Source organism: Lepisma saccharinum, chromosome 3 (genome assembly GCF_977018435.1).
Source record: "Lepisma saccharinum chromosome 3, izLepSacc3.1, whole genome shotgun sequence".
Taxonomy (NCBI): Eukaryota; Metazoa; Arthropoda; class Insecta; order Zygentoma; family Lepismatidae; genus Lepisma; species Lepisma saccharinum.
Window position 1 is genome coordinate 32,170,261 of NC_139231.1, and position 22,026 is coordinate 32,192,286.

Genomic DNA, 22,026 nt, shown 5'->3' on the forward strand with positions numbered 1-22,026 from the left:
TGTAACGATGATAGAGTGGGTGAGAGGACAAGTCTATCCGTTCAGGCCTAGTCTTCTAACATACAATACCTTTCCCACCTAGTTCCACGTGATTCTATCGAATTGACCACTTCCTTCTGTAAATCTATGTACCATTCGTTTTACTTCAATTTTTATCAATCAAATTTCCCTACGACTCATGTTATCATCACAGATATCCGTGTTATCTTCTGAATCCTTCATTCTCAGAGTTGGAACACTGACGATAACTTTTCGAAGCCTGAAGATATGCAACCCAAATAACGGCAGTGTTCTTATGGGAAGTCTACCTCGTAGGATAAGGTCATTTCTCACAAATCAACCCGTAAAGAGAAGAACTGGAATCGTTACTTCATTGTGAAGTGAACCTATCAACGAAAATGTCAAACAACAGTGCTGCAAATTGGTAGATGTTCGGCAAAGTAGCATTTCTGAATGTGGTTTCGTATGTTCAGTTGTGGCATATGCAACACTACCGCAGAGATTATTGTGGATAAGTTCACAATTACTCAACTTCTGACAAAATCATCGATTTTTAAGTTTATTTATACCAATAATTGTCGAAGACTGAACACGACCGGGCACAGAATATAAACCCGGAAAATTAAAGTTAATAGACATAAATCTTGGAAAATTTCGAATCTGAAGCTTGTAGTGAGACTAGGTACTTTCTCCCTTTTCAAAAGGAATACCAAGGATTATCTCAAATTACTCAAATCACACTTGCAACTTGAGATGAAATTAATTATCTATGCTGAAAATATCTTTCAACACAAAAAGAAAAAAAAATGCAGTGCATATATTCGGTAACTGTATTAACAATGAGGCGAGCATTGTCTTTCAATGAACAAGAGGCTCTCATAAATTTAATTGAAATTCCAATAATATAATATCATCACACTACAGGGCCCGAAACTTATCACCGTATGGGTGGTAGATAAGCATTTGCTAAACCCGTGCAAAAAATGAAGCCAATTGGATTTAAAACCTCCAGTGTCAGTACGCTGGCGTGTTTAGTTTAAAATTTCCGCCACTAAAGCGCTGCAACCATTATGACATATTTTCAGACTTTCGTCTGGCTCTTTTCTTGTTTAACAGATAACATTCAGACATGTTTTTGTATTTATATTTAAGTAAATTCAAACAAGGCGAACTCCCATCATATCTCCTTCTAAAATATGCTACCGAAAACCAAATGACGGAGCTATTTATGCCATGTTGATTAAAAAGCAGCATTATGCCAGAAGAAATTTGTGAAGTGAAGAATCCTTTCTCCCATCGCTTACTTAATGGATTTAGGATAAATTGTCTTTCCTCTACTGTTTACATAGTGTTGGTATTTTTACTGTTTTCCTTATTGTCAGCACTGTGTTAAATCAACACAAATAGTGTATATGGGCTAAGAAATAGGAATATGTCTTTATTTCCAAATAATAATGAAATTTGGGTAAATGCTTGCATAACATGCACCACACAAATAAACAAAACCTATTAACTCGCACCATGCCACAAAAGCGATTTATCTTATCCAACTGTTATTGGACTTCGCTTACCACACACAGAAAATAAAATACATGAAATGTATTTTGTGCAACTCAAATGCATCAGTTCATACATGGTTTGCTAGAGACAGTCTATAAGTATTTTTTTATTTTATTTTGGGGGCAAGTGCGATTACTTTTCACTGTACACTGCATCAACCATAGAGCTACAAATATGCAAATGTATAGTCACTCTGATGCTGGTGGCAGAAGCACTAAAAAAACATTATGTCGGCCTTCCCCCGTGGCGGGGTGGTTATTATAGCGCGCTACGACGCAAGGAGTCCCGGGTTCGAGTTCTGGTCTGGATGTTGTTTGTGAGTGTCCCCTTCTTCAATTTCATATCATCATCATTCATCCTCATCGTCGACATAGACATCGAGTCCCCCACCCTGGAAATTTGCATCGTTCATTTCAAGTTACAAAAAAAAATAGAAACCTTCTTATTTTTATTATTAATAACCGAAATGAAGTTCAGTTAGTTGGTATTCGAACACAATAACGAGGTACGTCATAATGCGTGAAATCGAAAAAAGAAGTGTAGAAACAGGAACCAGTTTTTACATGAGAGGTCATACAACATAAAGCTTATGACCAAAATTTCTCCCAAAAGTTTAAGCTTTTTCTTGAAAGAGGTGAGTAAAAGTTAATAACAAAATGGAATAACTATGTATTTCAGTACACTAACAGTTTGTAGTGTAACATAAAAATAATAATAATAATAATAATAATAATAGGACGTCTAATAACAATAATAATTATTATAGCTAATAATAAGTCTGATGATAATTATTATGATTTCTGGCGACGCCCATGATCGTAGCGATAGCCAAAAGTGAATAAAAAGCGACTCTAAATAAAAAGAATAAATCAGGCACATTATGTTGTACGGAAGTTTTCTGACTACATGAAATCGTGCTGAAACTGAAGACTTTCATACCCAAATTAAAACGAACTGTCTCGTGGGTAATGGTATATCGTATACGAACACCCTGCAGCATTCACACCAGAGTCCGGCACCGGTACAGAGCTCTATTATATTTTATTGCCACCGAACCTGAGAAAGGGTTGTTTTTCCAGGCCCCGTGGATCTTTTTTGGCAGCATCCAATACGACAGGCCATGTCTCGCGGCCATTACGAGGTCGCAACGGTCATGTACTTGCTAATTTGGGCAGGGGCACTAGTTTGTTCCGGTGACAGCTCGTTGACCCCTCTCGGGCTGATTTGCTGCAGAGAGAACCTCCCGTGGGGGATTGAGGGTCACGGTAAAGGGGGAGGGGGGTGTGCGTGGACGTTTGAAGAGCGGCGTTTTGCAAATGGGTGAAATTTACCAGCTGCAAACGCGGCCGACACGGGGCCGGTACACGCTCGTAGAAGTAGGCGTGACGGTTTTAGATTTTATTGGATATCTGGGCTCTGATCCGAAAAGATGTGACGTCTTCATTACATATTTATTTGTGGCGGATTTCGCCCGCCGACATAATAGCAAGAAAATTGTTATTTTATGCAAATTTTAATCTCCATAAAAATTGGTTAATATTTTTAAAAATAGAGGGCGGTAATTGTAACCACTGTGGATGGCCAGACCAACATCTTGAAATACTCGGGTCGCAGGTACAGTCACCAGCAATAAAATTGGAACATCTAGATCCTGAAATACTGGCTTCCCTGCAAGACATTATGTGTGTTGCCTAACTCTACGACTAAAATTTGCTATTAAATTCCACTCATCTCTGTAGAGATGATTTTCAGTTAATGCATTGTTGTCACAGATTACATACATCCTAAAATAAATCAGTTGGGGCACATACAGTGGCGATTTTGACGACAAAAGTACATTTCCCCTAATAACTTTAATAACAATCAAGTCAACTTGCTCATTTCTTGAGGTGAGCATTTGCTACAAGTTATTGGAAAAATATTACAGAAGAAAATTCCCTCCGATGCAAAAACTGAGAGCAGTAACTGAAAAAGTAACTCTTAATTTCGTTACCAGTCACTTGAAAAAGTAACAATTATAGTTAGTTAGTACTTATTACCGTGTAAATAATAACTTTTTACTTCAAAAAGCCTACTAGTCGTCAATAACAAATGAACGTAGAGTTTACACGATGCTGTAATGGCAACACTGTGGCCTTGTAGTCAAGAGGACCTGGGTTTGACACATAATACTTCAGATTCCACTCTAAATTGTAGATCCAGTCCCGACTAGCCTATCCAGTGGCGTGCCCAAAAGGGGTTGATGGGGGTCATAAGACTCTTAGGCCCTTCCTAAAAAATAAATGATGGCAAAGTGAGGAATGACTACTAAAGGGTCTAGCAATTTGAACGTCAGAACTTTGAAAGAATGTTGTGGCAACACTTGACTGAAATGACGAGATTGAACTGTGACATCTATGTGCAGTAGTGGCAAGTTATCATGGAGAGATACACAATGCAACAACGCATAGAAATTATTCGAATTTATTATCAAAATTCGTGTTCAGTTCGACAGACATTTCGTGCATTGAGAGGATTTATGGTCAACATAATCGACCGACAGAACGCCATACTTACCGCCTCGTAGAGAAATTTGAACGAACAGGCTCAGTAGCAAACGAGCCAACATCTGTCCATCGTCGAGTTGGTCGTTCAGCTGCGAATATTGCTTCGGTAAGCCAAAGCGTGGTGGACGATCCAAACCTGTCTGGTTCACGACGTTCGCAACTCGGCCTTTCACAGATGACAACATGGCGAATTTTGCGTCACGATCTTCACCTAAAAGCTTATAAAGTGCAACTGATCCAAGAAAGATCATAGTCTGCGTCGGGAGTTCGCTAATCGGGCTCTACAGCAGTTGGATGCCGATCCAGATTTTGGCCGGAAAATCATATTTTCCGATGAACCACATTTTTTTTCTTCATGGCTACGTTAACAAACAAAACTGTAGGATTTGGGCAGATGAAAATCTGCAAGTGATTCTGGACGTACCCCTTCATCCTGAGAAAGTGACTGTGTGGTGTGGTTTTTGGGTCAATGGCGTGATCGGGCCTTATTTTTTTGAGGACCAACATGGAAATCACGTGACTGTCAATGGGGAACGATACAGGAATATGGTGGTGCAGTTTCTGTGGCCTAACTGGCAAATCTTGACATCAACAATGTGTTTTTCCAACAGGACGGTGCAACTTGCCACACAGCTCGCCAAACAATGGAATTATTGCAGGAAAAGTTCCCCGGACGAGTTCTGTCCAGAAAGAGTGGCGTGAACTGGCCACCAAGATCATGTGATCTAACCCACATGGATTATTTTCTATGGGGTTATGTCAAGTCTAAGGTCTATGAGACGAAGCCACGCACAGTTCGTGACCTGAAACGGAACATCGAACGAACCATTGAGGCTATGCCGCTCAATATGTGCGCAGACGTGCTGGAAAATTGGACATTCAGAATCCATTCCACCCACCGAAGCAGAGGACACTTGAACGACACATTGTTCAAAACTTAATGTCATTGTTTGCTCTTCAAAATAAAAAAAAATATATGTCATTATCAAATTGGTAGCCCCTTTACAAAAACGTACACGTAAAATCCTGGGCACGCCACTGAGCTTATCTGTGCGTAAAGTGGACTCAATACCAGTCCTAATTCGGCCACTGAGCCATACGATACAAACACAACATATTCCAACTCGTAGACCAAGATTCGAAAAGAGAACTCCTGTCAAATTCGCGACACAACGGAAGTGTTACCATGTCGTGGCGAAATTAGCAAAGTCTGACTCCTTAATATCATGCCATGCCGCAAGATGTCACGCTCGGCGAAGACATACCAAAGTTGACTCGGCGATGGTTTGGCATCATTTGATGTCACAGCCAACACGGATCTGTTTGTATTTTTTCTTCTATTTTATTGTTCATCTAGATCAAGAAGAAAGACAGATATAGAAATTTGTTTTCTTCAGAGAATATCAGTAGTTCGGTGGAGGGTTTTCGACTTTTTGCTTCATGTATTGAATTGTGTCGAAATGTGTTCGAATGTTGAACAGTGTCTGTATATACTATGTGTGACTTTGCATCTCGTGTGGTAGTTGCAAGCTCTTTGTGTCGATGTCTGATATCTTATTCTTAAACTTTCTCTTTCCTCTCATTTACTTTGTGCAGTTATGTTAAGTAACAAGTTCCTCGAAAAAAAAAATGTCTGCTCTCGTTCGGCTCTTCGCCCTTCGTGAAGGAAACTTCACCTCTAGTTCGACTCTTGGCTCTTCGTGTACCTCTAATTCGGCTCTTGACCCTTCGTGTACCTCTGGATCGGCTCTTGGCCCTTCGCGAACCTTTAGTTTGGCTTTTGGCCTTTCGTGAACCTTTAGTTCGGCTCTTGGCCTTTCGTGTACCTCTAGCTCGGCTCTTGGCCCTTCGTGTACAGTTTGGCTGTTCGCCCTTTGTGTACCTTTAGTTCGGCTCGTCCCCTCGTGAAGGAAACTGTGCCTCTAGTTCGGCTCTTGGCTCTTTTTGTACCTCTAGTTCACATCTTGGCCATTCCTGTACCTCCAGTTCGGCTCTTGGTCCTTCGTGTACCTCTAGTTCTGCTCTTGGCCCTTCGTGTACTTCTAGTTCGGCTCTTGGCCTTTCGTGTACCTGTAGCTCGGCTCTTGGTTCTTCGTGTACCTCTAGTTCTGCTCTTGGCCCTTCGTGTACTTCTAGTTCGGCTCTTGGCCTTTCGTGTACCTGTAGCTCGGCTCTTGGTTCTTCGTGTACGTCTAGTTCGGCTCGTCGCCCTTTGTGTGTGTACTATTAGTTCGACTCTTGGCCCCTCTTGAAGGAAACTATACCTCTAGTTCGACTCTTGGCCCTTCGTATACCTCTAGTTCGGCTCTTGGCCCTTCGTTTACGTCTATTACGACTCTTCGTCCTTCGTGAAGTAAACTATACCTCTAGTTCGGCTCTTGGCCCTTCGTATACCTCAGTTCGGCTCTTCGCCATTCGTGTACCTCTAGTTCGGCTCTTGGCCCTTCCTGAACGTTTAGTTCGGCTCTTCGCCCTTCGTAAAGGAAGCTGTACCCCTCTATCGGGTCTTCGCACTTCGCTAAGAAAACTTTGCACCCTCTCGTGGCCTGAACAGTGAATGAGTCCATATAATACACAGGGAATAAAACCCTACGACCGTCAGTTTGAAATGCCTGATACACACTGCCCGTAAAGAAATTAAGAGAATTCATCCCTTCAGAAAGCGCATCTTCCCCATCCCCTCCCGCCGCACACCTCCACGCACTTTCCCAGTTCTTTCAGCCGAGCATCCATAAACCTTAACTCACCATCAGAATCGCTCTTTTTTCTTGCCTCCCGCAGGGAATGATAGTCCCATCTGGTAGCGTCGTAAAACATGACCTTCTGGCTCGAAAGGCCATTCTGGTGATGTGGTGAATTCCATTCTCACAAACGCTCTAATTGAAGACTCTCTTGCCCCTCTTCCCCCCGGTTTTTCCTGGTGTTTAACCTTTTACCTGGTTGTGGAGCCTCGTCGGAGTCCGCGCGATCCGTTTGTGGATGAACGGTTCTCGATGAGCTGTTCTCAGTTAATATTATGTACGAACGGTGGTTACTGGTTGGTGGGTTAATTCTTCAAGCACATTGATCTGCGGACAGTTTTCCATGAGTTCTCAACGAATAGCTTTCTCATCAAACCACTCTCAAAGACTACTCTATGAACAGTTTTCAACTAATAGTACCCTACCAACTTTTCTCAATGAACAGTTCTCTACGAACGGTACCAAACGATTCTTTGGGTCGTCTCGGTGCACGTTAAGTGGAAGACTTTCGATATCGCGTTCTAGTCCCAGCCTGAGATGGGCGTTCTTTGTGAATGTCCCTGACCCAATCACCACTTATCCTCACTTTCGAGACTAGCCAAAAATGGCAGAAAAGCGACACTAAATAACCAAAATAAAAACACAGTTCTCCATGAACGGTTCTCAACGAACTGTTCACTACGAACGATTTTAAGCCAACAGGTCTCGATGAACAGAATCAAACCTATCAAAATACTGGCACGTGTAGCGACACTAATAAATCATCGATGGAATGAATTCGGTTTTGTGTAGACAGTCGTAATAGTTCTGTAGCGCCATATGTAAATTTCTTTGAAAATGTGAGAAATTTATGTGTGAGGAAATTCTTTTCAAGGTGTAAGGAGTAAATTTCTTTAAAAATGCGATGAATTTTTTTAATGTAGGAGTAAATTTCTTGAAAATACGAGACAATTTTTATAGTAGGTGTAAATTTCTTTCAAAATGCGAGGAAATTTGTTAAAGTACGAGTACATTTCTTTGAAAATGCAAGGAATTTTTTTTAAAGTTCGAGTAAATTTCTTTGAAATGCGATGGCATTTTTTTAAAAGTACGAGTAAATTTCATTGAAAATACGAGGAAATTTCTTTGATCATGTTATGTCATTTCTTTAACCCCTTCAGACCCTTTTTAACCCTACATGATCATGTACATCAGTTTTATTATTTTTTTAATGCGTGATGGCGAATGTTTCAGCATTTGATTCTGTTTCCGAATGATTTTGTACACTTTGTCTTCTGAGAAATCACTAAGCTACTGCCACCTGGTACTACGGACAGAAAATAGAGAGTAAATAGCAATGATGGTGGGAATAGCTGACATCATTGAAGGTAAATATCCTACATTTTGTTTCACTATAAGGTAGATTTAGATTAGATCATGTACAGTGGGATCCATGAGTATTACCGTGCAAATTGTCCATGACTATTTTCATTAATTTTTCCCTTGCATCCTATGTGTTTTTAAGCGATGGATTCTTATGTATGCTAGTGCAGACGTTGTCAACAGCTTATTTTGAGTTTTGATTCAATGATTGAAGTTCTTATTGGGTCAAATAAAGTGCACGAACATGGTGATGGACAATTTGCACGGTAATACTCTTAGATCCCACTGTACATGCCAAAAATGTATGGATATGTTTTCAGAAAAAATAAATGTTGTTGTTTTTGTAACAGAGCACCTCTTAAGAAAAAAAATTTCGTCATTGAAAAAAATCAGATCTGAAGGGGTTAAAACGACAATTTTCGAAAAAAGGCGAATGTTGAATCTGGTCTGAGGCCAAGAGGAACCTTAATAGTCTGCAGCCTCAGTTGTTGACAAGCTTGTGGGTTTCCAGAAACAATGAAGTAAATGTCCAACACAATTTTGTCCACACGGCGAAAGAATCTCCTCCCCACGGCCACAAAACACAACCCTCACTTTTATTAGAACTCCCATGGTCTTCAGAGGGGTTTTGCTTTTCACCGCAAAAACACCCCCAAAAATGAGTCACCAAAACCCGAGCGGATTGGGAGGGGGTCCTCCTTCCAATGACGGAATATTAATCTCTCGCCCCCCACCCGCAGCCCGAGCTCCCCCAACCCGCAAAGGAGGGTGGTAAGGGGGTGGAGGAAACCGCAGCCAAGCCACGTTGGGGTTACACTTCGGGTCGGGGGGATTAGGGGATAATCTGGAGCTACCCTCTCGCCCTGCCTTTCACAGCAACTGACTTCATATATTATCTGCTCTGCTGTACAAACCAAGGGCGACGTGCATTTGTTATTTTTATCGGGCGACCTGATATGGGAGTGAACTCGGAACGACGCTGTACACCTCTTGTGCGATGCAATGGTGTGCTGGGTAATTTATGTGAAAAGATTTAAAATGTAAAAAAAGAAGCATCCCTGGATCATTGTTGTGAAGATTGGTGGACAGCGGACTCTATTTCTCCAGTTCGAGGAAACTACTGCTAATTTTATTCCTTTTTCGATCAAAATAAATGCAATACTAATGAGATATAAAGTAAGTCAGACCGTATCACAACCCTCGTACTGCATCACTGGTGGCGCCACTTGATGGTTGTCTAAAATTTGGGTGTGTCACATCAACGAACAAAAAGGTATTCTGGTATTCACGTCGTTATTACTATGTTTAAACAAGAAGAGTTTCATTATATGCATCCTTATTTACACAGTTTAATTTTCATCACGAAACTTTTTCCTATTACGTTTTGACAGGGTGACCAACAAGTTTCGTTACAAATTTCCCCCTCTTCTAAACTTTTTACTCCTATTGCGTCAGAATTTTCTTTCTTTGCCTTGTTTGTTTGAAGTCCATTTTACCCACAAATAGGCATAAGGAACTGGACCTATAGTTTCAAGAGGTGACCGAACCACTACGTACCAAGAGCGGGTATCGAAACCGGGACCCCTTGATAACAAGGCGAAGATGTTACCACTACGCCACGGGAGGAGGCTCTCTTTATTTCGTCTACAATATAATATTTCCATCTTGTCCGTGGTTTTCCTCTATACTTCCAACTGGTCGAGTCGAAGTATGGTATGATAACCCATACAACGTCGAGACCGGCACTTAATGCACTATACAGAGTAGACTATTAAAACATTTCAGCACAAATGCAAAGAAACTGATTACGACTTGAACCCGTGATCCACTGAAGTTCCAACCCAAAGCAGAGCTGTGGCGGAATACACCTGCTCCCGGGATGTCCGCTTGGATTGAAAACGAAATGGTCACGCTGTACGTACTCTAGTCAATATGCGCTTCTGATGCGACGAAAAACGGAAACCCACACTACACTGCACAACGGATACCCCCCCCCCCTCCCCCCGGACTGCCACTCCCAATCAAACAAACGATTTTTAACGTGGTAATTGTTGCCATCACGTCATCCTGTTCTCCGTGATTTTTGAAACTGGCTTTTTTTTTAATGTATGTGAACAGTGGCGTATCCAAGGGGGGTAGCAGGGGTCATAACCCTCCCGTTTTGGCCCAGTATTCCTTAAAAAAGGAACGTCAAAGGCAGGAAAAGGTGGCAAAACGAGCCTTCCTCCTTTCGAAAATACTGGGCACGCCACTGTATGTGAATGGCACAATTATCGAACTGTAAGTTTTAAACCTAAATATAACCTCGGATAATTGTGAAAACATACAAGGTTTTATTTAAATATTCATTCTGCAAAATCAAAACAACGCGAGACCTTGACCTATATGTTGGCTTTTATAGTGGATTTCTTTTAATGGAAATTACCACAAATGCCACGGACTAAAACCGCACAATGTTTTCGAGCAGTACTGGTTTCACATTATTCAATGAGAGAAGACGATGTTCAGATTGGTGAAATCGTTGTACTTAATATACACGAGAGAAAGCACGAAGAAAGCTCTGTGTCGAATTTCTTCCGGTAGCCTACGTTAATTATAGGCTATGCTGCTTCAAAACATCTTTCGCTGTAGTCTTTTTTCTCTTTTTTTGATTCTCGGGATCTTAATGGCTCGACGCTTGTGTCTTATTGCTTGTGGCACGAATCCGATTCTCTTGCGAGAGAGGAATGTGTCAACACGAACATCTTAGAAACAACCGGCTCGTGTCCTTTTCTTCTTCTCGCATCTTCTTAATCTATCTTTTGCAGTTTCACCTCGTTTGAATCATGCAATGGTGCACAACGAGATCTGGTGGCCGGTCTATTTACAAATCCCGTTGCAGCTCCCACCAAACAAACGACATGCGACACCTACGCTCGCACTGCCACCTACCTACCGGTCTGAAACCCTCCGCCGAGCTAATTCCCCCTCCCTTTTGGCCCCCGGTGCAGAACGTTGATATTGGGCCGGATCCAAGCTACCTAGCTCTTCCTTTTGCTCTCCCGATCTCTATGTTATTCTTGTTCCAGGGTCGTAGGTCGAGCACTAAATGCAACAGGGCCGTCAAAATATAGCATGAATCTGTCAGAAACTGTTCGTTATATCGCCTATCAAGACCAGTCACGCTGTTAAATGGTTTCTGATGAAGATTTTCATTATCTTGATGTCCGATCTGCCTCCGACCTCAGTTTAATAAGCCCCTTCGATAAAAAGTGTGCACACTTCTTGCAACATGTAACATTTCCATTCTAAATTACCGCTGATAACAGGTATCTTTGATTCAAATCGAATCTTTCCTCCTAGAAATGCACGTTATAATTTCATTGCATAATAACAACAGGTATGTTTGATTCAAGTCGAATCTTTTCTTCTCAAGAAATTCACTTTATAATTACATTGCCCTTGTACAAAAATACTCATTGCATTGATGTATTTTTTCCGTTCAAACCAGATGTCCATTCAAATAATCTAGAAATGTGTGCACACCATATTTCCCAAATAAATGTAATACTAACGAGCGTGTAGTGGTTATGGATGATAGTTGTGACATCATGATAAAGTGTATGCGTCAAGAACAACATTCCTCCCGAATTTCATATGATTACCTACATATACAGTGGGATCCACGAGTATAACCGTGCAAATTGTCCATCACCATGTTCGTGTACTTTATTTGACCCAATAAGAGCTTCAAGCATGAAAATAAAACTCAAAACAAGCTGTTGACAACTTCTGCACCAGCATACATAAAAATCCATCGCTTAAAAACACAAAACACATAGGATGTAAGAGAAAAATTAATGAAAATAGTCATGGTAATACTCATGGATCCCACTGTACTTACAAACAGCCTTATTCGGATATAACATCAAATTATAATGGTTCAAGATTATCATATTGTAATTAAAGCTGTGTAGTTGACCTGTTTTTAACAGATTCATATACTTTAGAAACTAAATCAAGGATGTTCGTTAAGATTAATTTCTACATTTTTCAAGCGTCAACCTAAAGTGAAAATGTTCATCAACTGTTCGTCAAGAACGTTTAAATCCACAATGATAATAACTATTAATAATACACTATATTTTTTAGTTATTTGATGTAGCATGTCGTCTTTATTACATATTAAACAAATAGAGTTATGAATATGAGATATTAATGAATTTATACCATATTTAACTAAGTCGACTGGCATTAAATAAATGCCTAGCCCAGATGTTATGCTATTTTTTAACTTTTAGTAGCATATATAAGTTCAGTAATGCTCAGTTGTGGAACTAAATATTCCGGTGTGCATATTTAATACTTATGATTGTAACTCGTACAAGAACATTTAACAGTTCATTAACATAATTTGCCATCTGTTTGTAATATCACTTTAATCAGCCAAAAACTCGCCATTTCTTTCTTTTATCAACTTTTTTTAGGTCGCAATCCCTTTCTATTGTTCTGAAATTATTATCATTATCATTATATGTACAGTTTTCTAATATACTTTGTAAAACCCGTAATAAATTACATAATCCGGTTAAGTTTATGATGTAAACATTAACAAACAAGGAAGAGCTGCACCGTTATCTCAAAGTACCTATGCGCCAAGGTGGAAAGAAGAAGGAAGAACACACAAAAATGCGATCTTGTCGCCACCTCGTGGCAAATGCTTTCACGGAGAAGAGCCGTTACCAAATCACTTCATCCATGCGCTAGCGTAAAATAAATTATAGACTCCCCCCCCAACTTCCTTTCTTTTCCTTGTTGCTGAAATGCAGTTTCTAAATCGATGACTTGCAGGGTTTTTTCATTATTTTACATCCCCTTTGCCTTCCCGATGCAAGAATGAGATGAAAACTAATCACGGCCGGTGCATTCGCATTCTGATGGCCGAAGTTTGCCGAACTATTCCGAGCCTTGGCCTCCGATAAATCACGAGGAACAATAGACCCCGAGCGACCCGGGAGGTTAGGCGACAAACACCAAGCGACATACCAGCTGAGGTCTGGTTGTTCTTTTTTTCCTCTCATTTTTCCCTCAAGAATAGAAAACCCGTTCGCCGTGGAATTCTCGCTTTTGCACGCGTCTTCGGGCCGAGGTGAGGGCGCCACTTGTTCACCTTTGCCAGTTCAACTAAATTCCGTAGGCAGGAGAACAATATTTGTACAAAGAAAAGGTTAAACATAGGTAGGAATTTAGTTCTACCTATCTGGCTGTGTTTATATGTTCCTGGAAAGGCCCCTTCACACAGTGCCACCATGTGAGATCATTTCAGTTGCAAAAATGGATTCAGATGATGAAGATAAGCTGCTTTCTTTAATGATAAGAAGGAACAAAAGAAGAAATCCTTAGGTACATTTTTAATTACTTCCTTTCAGTCATTTTCTTTCAATATTTTGTTGCATATGGCAGGATGTCAGCAAATTTTTATTATAAGGTCCTCTGTATGGATTTCCATTGTATAAAACAGTGCTGAATATAACAACACAGAGAGACAATTTTTACATTCGCACAATAAAAAGATTGACATGACACTAGTTTTTATTCACTTGGTGTCATTCAGTAACGCCACGTGAGCCAGACACCATTGTGGCCTCGTGTGAAGGGAACCTAAGGCTAGGGTTTATCCTGAATATTCAATCTTGGAGGGGAAAAAACATTTTAAACCTCGCGTTAAAAAATAACAAACGATTAGTTTAAATAGTCGAAAACTGAATTTGAATTCCACAAGAAATGCTTGGTATTCTGCAAATATTTCTGAATAATCTGAATTGAATACTAGGTTCAATCGATTCAATCAAACCCATGCACAAATACTGGTCCCTTTTCCTAATTTACGTCGCGTGTATGAGGATGTATGATAATTAGATTAAATTCATGAAGGAACACCAGTACTTAGGTCAGGAACTTTCGGTGACAAGATTTTGAATCAACGACACTAAACGTTTTGCTATTCATTTTTGGTGAGGTGATTCAAGGGTTGCACAACCCAAACTTTGATCTTTAAAGAAACAAAAGCCGCGAGGAATATTTACACTGCTTTCTTACGCATTAGAAACTTTTCAGATTTTGAAAAGAATCTTTCTTCACCACTCTGCAAGAGGAGATCTGTAAATTAAAAATTGGAGTAAAAAGAGTCCACGCCCCCCTCAAAATGTACACATAATGATTCACATAATGAGGAAGATATAATATACTCGTATTAAATGCGTCATAGAATTATCAATAATTTTGGAAAAATCTCCAAGTTCTGCAGCAAATGTTGCTAGAGCAAGGAAATTGAAAGTAATTAAATATTACTACGCAGCCGGAACGTGTCATTTAGGACCAGGGCGCTCCTATTGGCGTGCGACAAATTCTTCAGTCACAAAAAAATGAACAGAACTGAGAGATTCGGGCAATGATGAAAAAATTATACATTCACAAGCTCCCCCGCCCACGACACGACCATTATTTGCATATAGCCTGTTGTTTTAGTGCTAAAACCTCACCATCTGTTGCCAAAAGGCATTTTCCAATGCATCCGATGCAGGTGTTGCCTGTAATAGGCCTTCTGACAGGGGTAATGGGGAGGTGTTCCAAATCCCAACGAGGTGAAAGGTGGTACAGACGGCTCAGCGCAACAAGGGAGTGAGAACAACCTCTTTGCACACAGGAATCTCTATGCTGGGTCGTGACTGGACCCAGCTCTCTCCTTAACTCACGACTTGACCCAGAATCTCTACTCTCACAAGTGAACCCGATTGATACCGAAGTGGTCGCTTCGTCCAAAGGGTGTTGGCTGCGCGGGCTCCTGTTTTCATAATCCTGCGGCGGACACCAGGAAGAATCTCTTTGGCCATTGCTTCCTTGATAGTGTCGAGGTGTCATGGACCGCCTTGCCTACCGGCATTGGCGAAATTCCAATAAAGAAGCTCACTCTTCTGATCAGATTAGTACCTAAAGGGTAAACGTGACCACAGAATGATGGTACAGCTCACGTGATGAAGTGTGTCTGCACACTGATATAAGCACACAGCCAAGGTGTATCAATCTGCCATTGATTTTGAACTGAAACTCATCAAAAATGTTAGTGATACATCAGAAAAAGTTCTCGCCAAAACACAAACGTTTCACATTCTAATGCGTCAATGTCACCTAAACAATTTACGCAATAAAATATTTTCATAACCACTGTTATTTTATATACACAAATAAGATGCCTGAAGAAGTTACTATGGTAGGGTAAAACATTCATGTCAATCCAAACATGTTCTTATTTTTCTGTGTTTAACAGATTTAAACTTTCCCCAATGTGTGTGTCTTTACAGTACAGGGTCTCCCCGATGGCGCAGTATCTTGTCGCCTTGTAATCAAGGGGTCCCCGGTTCGATACTGGTTCGGATCCTACTTTAAACTGTAGGTCCAATCCTGATTAGCCTTACTGTCCATAAAGTGGACTTAAAACACCAATTCAACTCAAACAGACAATCTTTTCAGTACGATTACTCTTGGAATAAGACAAAATTGAAGAATACGAGGGACAGTCAAAAAGTTATATCATTCGCCCAGAAATTTGTTTAAAATAGATATTTTGATGACAGTTGTTGGCAACATTGATTGTACTTCTGTTTCACAGTCATGGTAACGTTTATGACGTAGAACAGTATGCTCTTTAACAGTCGAGTCTGATACCGTGCACGATATGAAAATTTTGTCATTTGTGTGTATTGTATGTGTGGTTCAATGTGCAAAAACGTACTTGCTTATATTTTACATATTTTTTTTTTAGCAAATTCGACACGCAGTTGAGACTAACCTCGAAACGAAAACTTTCTCGAGACGAAACTGCCGTTTTGCTTTAATCACTACTTTCGTGACATTCCTGCCCGAGACCATTCCACTCTCCTGTAGAATGCTCCTCGAAACCACTTAGGTACAAATACAATATAGAAATGCCGATATTTCGTTCGAAACTTATTTTGAAAAATAATAATGCCGATATTCCGTTCGAGACTTACTTTGAAAAATAATAATAAAGAGTGCAAGGGCTGTACAGTTTCAAAACGCTTTCGTGTATTCTGTGTGCTTTACAGCATTATTTGAAGTGAACCTAAAAAATATAACTTAATTATGATTTACAACTATATTTAAAAATCTGAATATCTAGAACAGTGTTATTCATCGCCTATTGAAACGATTTCACTAGTTTTTTTACCTGGCCACACTGGACAGGAAATCTCGATGTAATTTTGTGCCGTCTAAAAATGTCTATTGGGCCAGACAATGAGAGCATGTACAATCAATAAAATTGGTTCTATTCACTTATCATTCGATATTTGTGGGAAAAAATCTTGTTTATGTGTCGACAAACAACTCTGCTATGTGTGTAAACATTCTTAGGTTCTACTAAACAGACCCAGCTCAAATTTCGCCACATTTCGTGCATCTGAATGCGATTCCAATTGGTTTAGGTAACATGTTCTCTGCTTTGCAAGCTCGGAAAGCGAGGCAAGCTCAGCTTCACAAGTATATAAAAGGGGGGAGGAAGAGCGGGGGGAGGGGCGAGATTGTGTAGGCGTACGCTTTTTCTCCGCCGTCTGATCCTTTGCAATGGGAGATGTAACGCACGGCATTCAGGCAAGCAGGAAGGCCAGAGACGGCCTCCAACTGGCCAGGACAACTCGTGCCTCAGCGGGGAATAAAGAAGAAAAAGATAATAGGGGGAGTGGGAGGGGGAGGATGAAAGGAATGCTGAAAAAGGAACAACTATTGCGCATTACATGTTAACGTTTCGCTTCGCGTTTCTTACCTGGCTAAAAAAAAAAGCTGCATGGGATGACCACTCTGTGAAGGTCCATTTGATGAGCAAAGGGGCACATGAATCACAAAGGTTTCCCGGTTACCTTCTTGCAGGTAACCTACGCCCACCTATGTCTACACCAGTATATGGAAAGTTACTTTTGAAAAAGTAACTCAGTTACAGTTACTTCACCCAAGAAAGGAACTCTGTTACAGTTACAGTCACTCATTTGAGAGAGTAATTCAGCTGCAGTTACTTCAGAAAGTAACAAGTAACTATGTTACTTTCACAGTTACTATTTACTAGGTCAAATATGATTTTTGTAACATGTTCCACGTTCGAATTTTACGAGTTGAAACAGAATTTCGTGTGATCAACAGTGGCATCACCAGAAGATTTTGATTTGCTGGGTGGAATCTATTGACGTGCTTTTCAAGTTTCTCTATAGTTTTCTCTTCAATTCTTTTTCCTCCCATTTTCTATCATTTTCCCCGTTTTTCTTTATTTCCTATTTCATTCGATATTTCTCTTCCGTGTGCGAATGTAAGTTCACTTTAATCTATGCATCTCTATTGATATTTTGAAATTTCTTCTATAGGCTATTACGGTGGGCAGATAACGACGCTTGATTATTATTACTCTAATCTAATTTGCCACTGTTGAGTTTGTTCGTTACGATCTTGACACGGGAGGTTCCGGGTTCGAGTAATGGGCATGGATGTTACTTTGACAAAGTATTGTGAATATTCATATATTCATTACTCATCCCGTCGCCACTATATGCAGCTTGGCAGGAGAGGGATTGACATAAAAATAAATACAAACGGTGTTATAATTTGAATTTATCGATAATACTTATACCTTTTGCTTTAGCACATTTGTACTGTGAATACAGTTTGTGTTCGAATGGCAATTAACTTCCTGTTTTCGTGAGTTAATATTATTTAGTTTAATTGACCGAATTGTGTTCTAGCTCGAGACGAGACTGAGAATAAGACTGTCTTATTTTTATTGACGAGTACAGTTCCACCTGGAAATGTTTTAGGGGTATTCACTATTCGGACGCTTGAAATACTTTTTTGGGGAGAAGTGATACTGTTGATCTATTTTCTACAAGAAAATTGAGTGTAAAGAGAGGGGGTTCTGACCCCTCATAATCCCGAGATCAGGGGATGGCATCCGTAACAGCTGAAGGGTGCAATAGCATCAGCGTCGACGCCCCATAAAAATGTTATTAATAATCAATCGATCACCCTCTGTCTCGTATCTAATCATAATTCCATATGCTGATTGAACATGCCTGCCTGCTGACATCACTCGTTCTGATAAAACCTTTTCAAAGAACACTTTCTCTCTTTTCCAAAGTGCCAGCTGTTACGAATAAACTTTCCCTCCCAAACTTTTTGAGTACCTAGTGTGAAAGTGCATTCTGGTATTGCAACGTCTTGACTGCCTGATTTATCCAACATGAGGCCTGTCAAGCAACAATAGGCTTAAGAAAATAAGAGACAGCAACAAAATGAGATGAGAAATCCTTACCGACTGGCAATGGACAAGTTGCTTCAAACGTTTATGTGAGTTATAAATACGAGAATAGGTGGGGGTAAAGAAAACTGAAGAGTTTAGTGCTCTATTGTGAAAATATAGACCTATAAGTTATTCTAAAAGACACTGATCAGTTGCACCTTGAGAAATCGCTTTATTGAAATTGAAATAAAATACAAAGACAGTTGACAATCATAGTTGTCTAAACACAATTGTGTGCTACACAGTATTCAGTAGCTCTGGCTAGAAATTGCTTAAAGTCGGTGTGAGCCAAGAAAAGAAGAAGAAGCTGCACAGAGTTGCCATAAAATTTACAATATTCTGGCGTTGAAGGCTGCCTGGTAATTTACAAAAACGTTTTTATTTAAATCTAAATCATGCATAGAGATTGGTAATGATTACAATTTTCAGCTGCGTGCATCATACATATCATTTTAGAAACTCAATAATTAAAATTGCATTAATTGGAGTTAACTATATAATGACCGTAAATGTCTTAAAAAAACGTGAAGGCAAATTTTTACGGTAGTTGGATGGCAGCGAAAATTAACGGTCCTCGAGCCGCAATATAATTTTTTTCTCTCCTGCAACGCTGTTCATTTATTTAGATTACCACGTTGTCTACTAATTTGATACTGCGTTGTTCCTACCGCGATTGTTTCTTGTTGGGGAAGGCTACATGACACATGCACCGAGTTTTGAGGGGGGTTAGGCACTTTTTGCCCCGCCCACAATTCTCCAACATGGTTGCATAGTACCTTTTAGCCCTCACAATATACAAACTCGTTAAACTTATAAATTTAATTGTATATAGCTACGTTTAAACACTAGTAAATGCTCTCTCTCTAATAAGGCTTCTATTCGCTTGGTAGATAATAAGATTACACTTCTAGAGTTATATAAGGGGTTGGTTAGAACAGAATATCGCCCAAGGCAGACGATTTCAACTCCAGAAAAGAGTAAATGAGGCCAATGTTCTTACAGAGTATTTATTTTTAAAGCTTTTTTGCACTTTATTCTGGTCGCAACTCGCAAGTGAATCTTTTAGAATCCACAATAACGTTTTCATAACATTATACATTCCTCACAAAAACGTTGGAATATTGTTATATTAGGCACAAAATGTTTGGAATAGTGTTATATGTATTAGGCAATAGGTGATAGGCACGGTTTGCATATGTCGGTGAAAACAGGAGAACGTCCAGCAGACAGACAGATACCATGTGTTGTTGCATTCCAAGGCTGTGCTATCACCTAGATATTCCACTTTTTGTGAGGAGTGTATTTTGCTCCTCATTATGTGTGTGTCTCTATGTTTGCGCGTTTATACGCATTCGCGCCCTCACTTATAATCACCGTATTAATCTAACTTTATTTATTTTTACACACACACACACATATCAAAATTCTGCAACCCCGATGGCTCAGTGGTAGCGTCGTCGCCTTGTAATCAAGGTGTCCCGGGTTCGATACCCGATGGAGGCACATAGTGCTTTGGATCCCACTTTAAACTGTAGGTCCAGTCCTGATTAGCCTTACTGTGAATAAAGTTTACTTAAAACACCAACTCAATTAATCAATCAATCAATATCCGCAAGAAATTACTTGAAATTATCACCACTACTACTATGGGTGTGCAGAAGCCATTATTAAAAAAAAGTGTCTTAAGATTGGCCGTCGCAGTCTCCAGATCTAATCCAAAAATGGCCAGCAAGTTCTCCTGATCTTAACCTAACAAAGGCGAGTGAAATCATGCATCAACACTTACCTGTTGTGAAGAGAACGATGGCTTTTAGACAGCTGTACTCCGCCGAGTCCACATGTAGCGCTTTCAACTTTTCCACTTGCTCCTGGAATATCCTAATGTGATCCATAAAGGCCACTACGCGATCCGCTGCCATTGGGGACGCGTGAAGTCCGGCGGCCGCCAACAGCGGCGCCACGTGTAAGGGCATTGAGCACTGCGATGCGTTCAGAACGAACAGTTCACTCCATACGAGTCTTAGAAGCGCGACCTGGTCCGTGACTTGCAGGTCCGGGAAGAACGGGATGTTCCTCGCCCACTCCACAGCACTGAACAACAGACGGGCTGCGAGTTCGCAGATGTTGTCGATCCCCATGATGTTGTTGGGCTGCATGCACTGGCCGTAGCGGGCCGTCGGGTACGGTTCGGCCCTCAGCAGAAGGGAGATGTAGCTGGACAGGTACGAGTGTCCGTTGAGAGCGTCACCGTTGGTCAGGGCGAACTGTCCAGGGATTCCGGGCGGCTGCGATGGTGGGACACGCCCCCTCTGCACGGCTGTTGCGAATCCCGAAGGAGAGAAGAAAAGAATCAAAGTTAGAATTATACAGTTGCAGTATTATCATCATATATATTATTAACATAACTAGGGCTCGGAAGTTGATGACCTAAAAAATCTCAAAAAATTACCTATAGAATGACCTTAAAATTATTTAAAAATTGCCTAAAAATAATTTAAAATGGAAGTTTGATTTTTCATAAATGACGAGACTAGTTCAATAATTTGATAAAATCTGTTGTTTGGTGAACTATCGAAGCAATTAAGTCCTAATGTACTTTTTTTGTTGTTTTTTTCGTATTTTTACTTCATTCCATGCTAGCAAATTCATTTAAAATTCATGAAACAACTGGGAAGAAGAAACTTCAACAATGATAATGCAATGAAACTGAAAAAAAAATACTGAAAAATACCCCAAAATACGCCGGAAAATGAAATGCAAAATAAAAACAATGTTTTCTAGTTCTAACTGAAGGGAAACAGTACTATTAGGTTTAGCATTGTCTTCAAGGCCCAGAAATAAAGATGATTTACCATCAACTTCCTAGCCTCATAGTTGCCAACTATTCCAACAATTTTAAGAGGAATTTGCTTCAGTCCAATCTACATACAGCTAGACAAGTCGGGACTGGAGCTACAGTATAAAATATCAGGACCAATATATATATTCACCGGGAACCAGTGGCGTGCCCAAGGGGGTTTGTTGGGGTTTATAACCCCCTTTTGGTCCAGTATTTCTAAAAAAAGAACGTCAAAGACAGGAAAATATGGCAAAATGAGTACTGACTACTTAAAAAATGTACACATAACCCCTCCCTTTCAAAAATCCTGGGCACGTCACTGCCGGGAACCCTTGATTATAACGTGAGAATGTTACTACCACTACACAATCGGGGAGGTCCTACAATTAACTTGCCACAACAACCTGTACAGACATTATAGATTATCCATAAGTAGCTGGAATGAAATATGTTGTTAGCAGACAGCATTAGATATAAACTGGCAGCTAAGTTTGGGGTGTTGCTGAGGAGGAGGGGGCAAGGGGGTTGGAACCATTCAGTCGATCCCTCCCTGGTAATTGTCAATATAAAATTACAGAAATAAGTTCAGTTAGTATTAAAAAAATTGAGTGTAAAATGCAGGACCCACCTAGATCAAAG

General features: G+C 40.2%; 1 protein-coding gene across 1 annotated transcript in view; it reads right to left on the minus strand.

Annotated features, from left to right (window-relative positions):
- Positions 1-22,026, minus strand: part of svp (COUP transcription factor 2) — a 185,465-nt gene that overhangs the window by 88,273 nt on the left and 75,166 nt on the right. Inside the window, exon 3 of the mRNA XM_083118404.1 lies at positions 20,335-20,865. Coding sequence (XP_082974530.1) covers positions 20,335-20,865 — 531 coding nt within the window. The remainder of the gene's footprint in view (positions 1-20,334; positions 20,866-22,026) is intronic.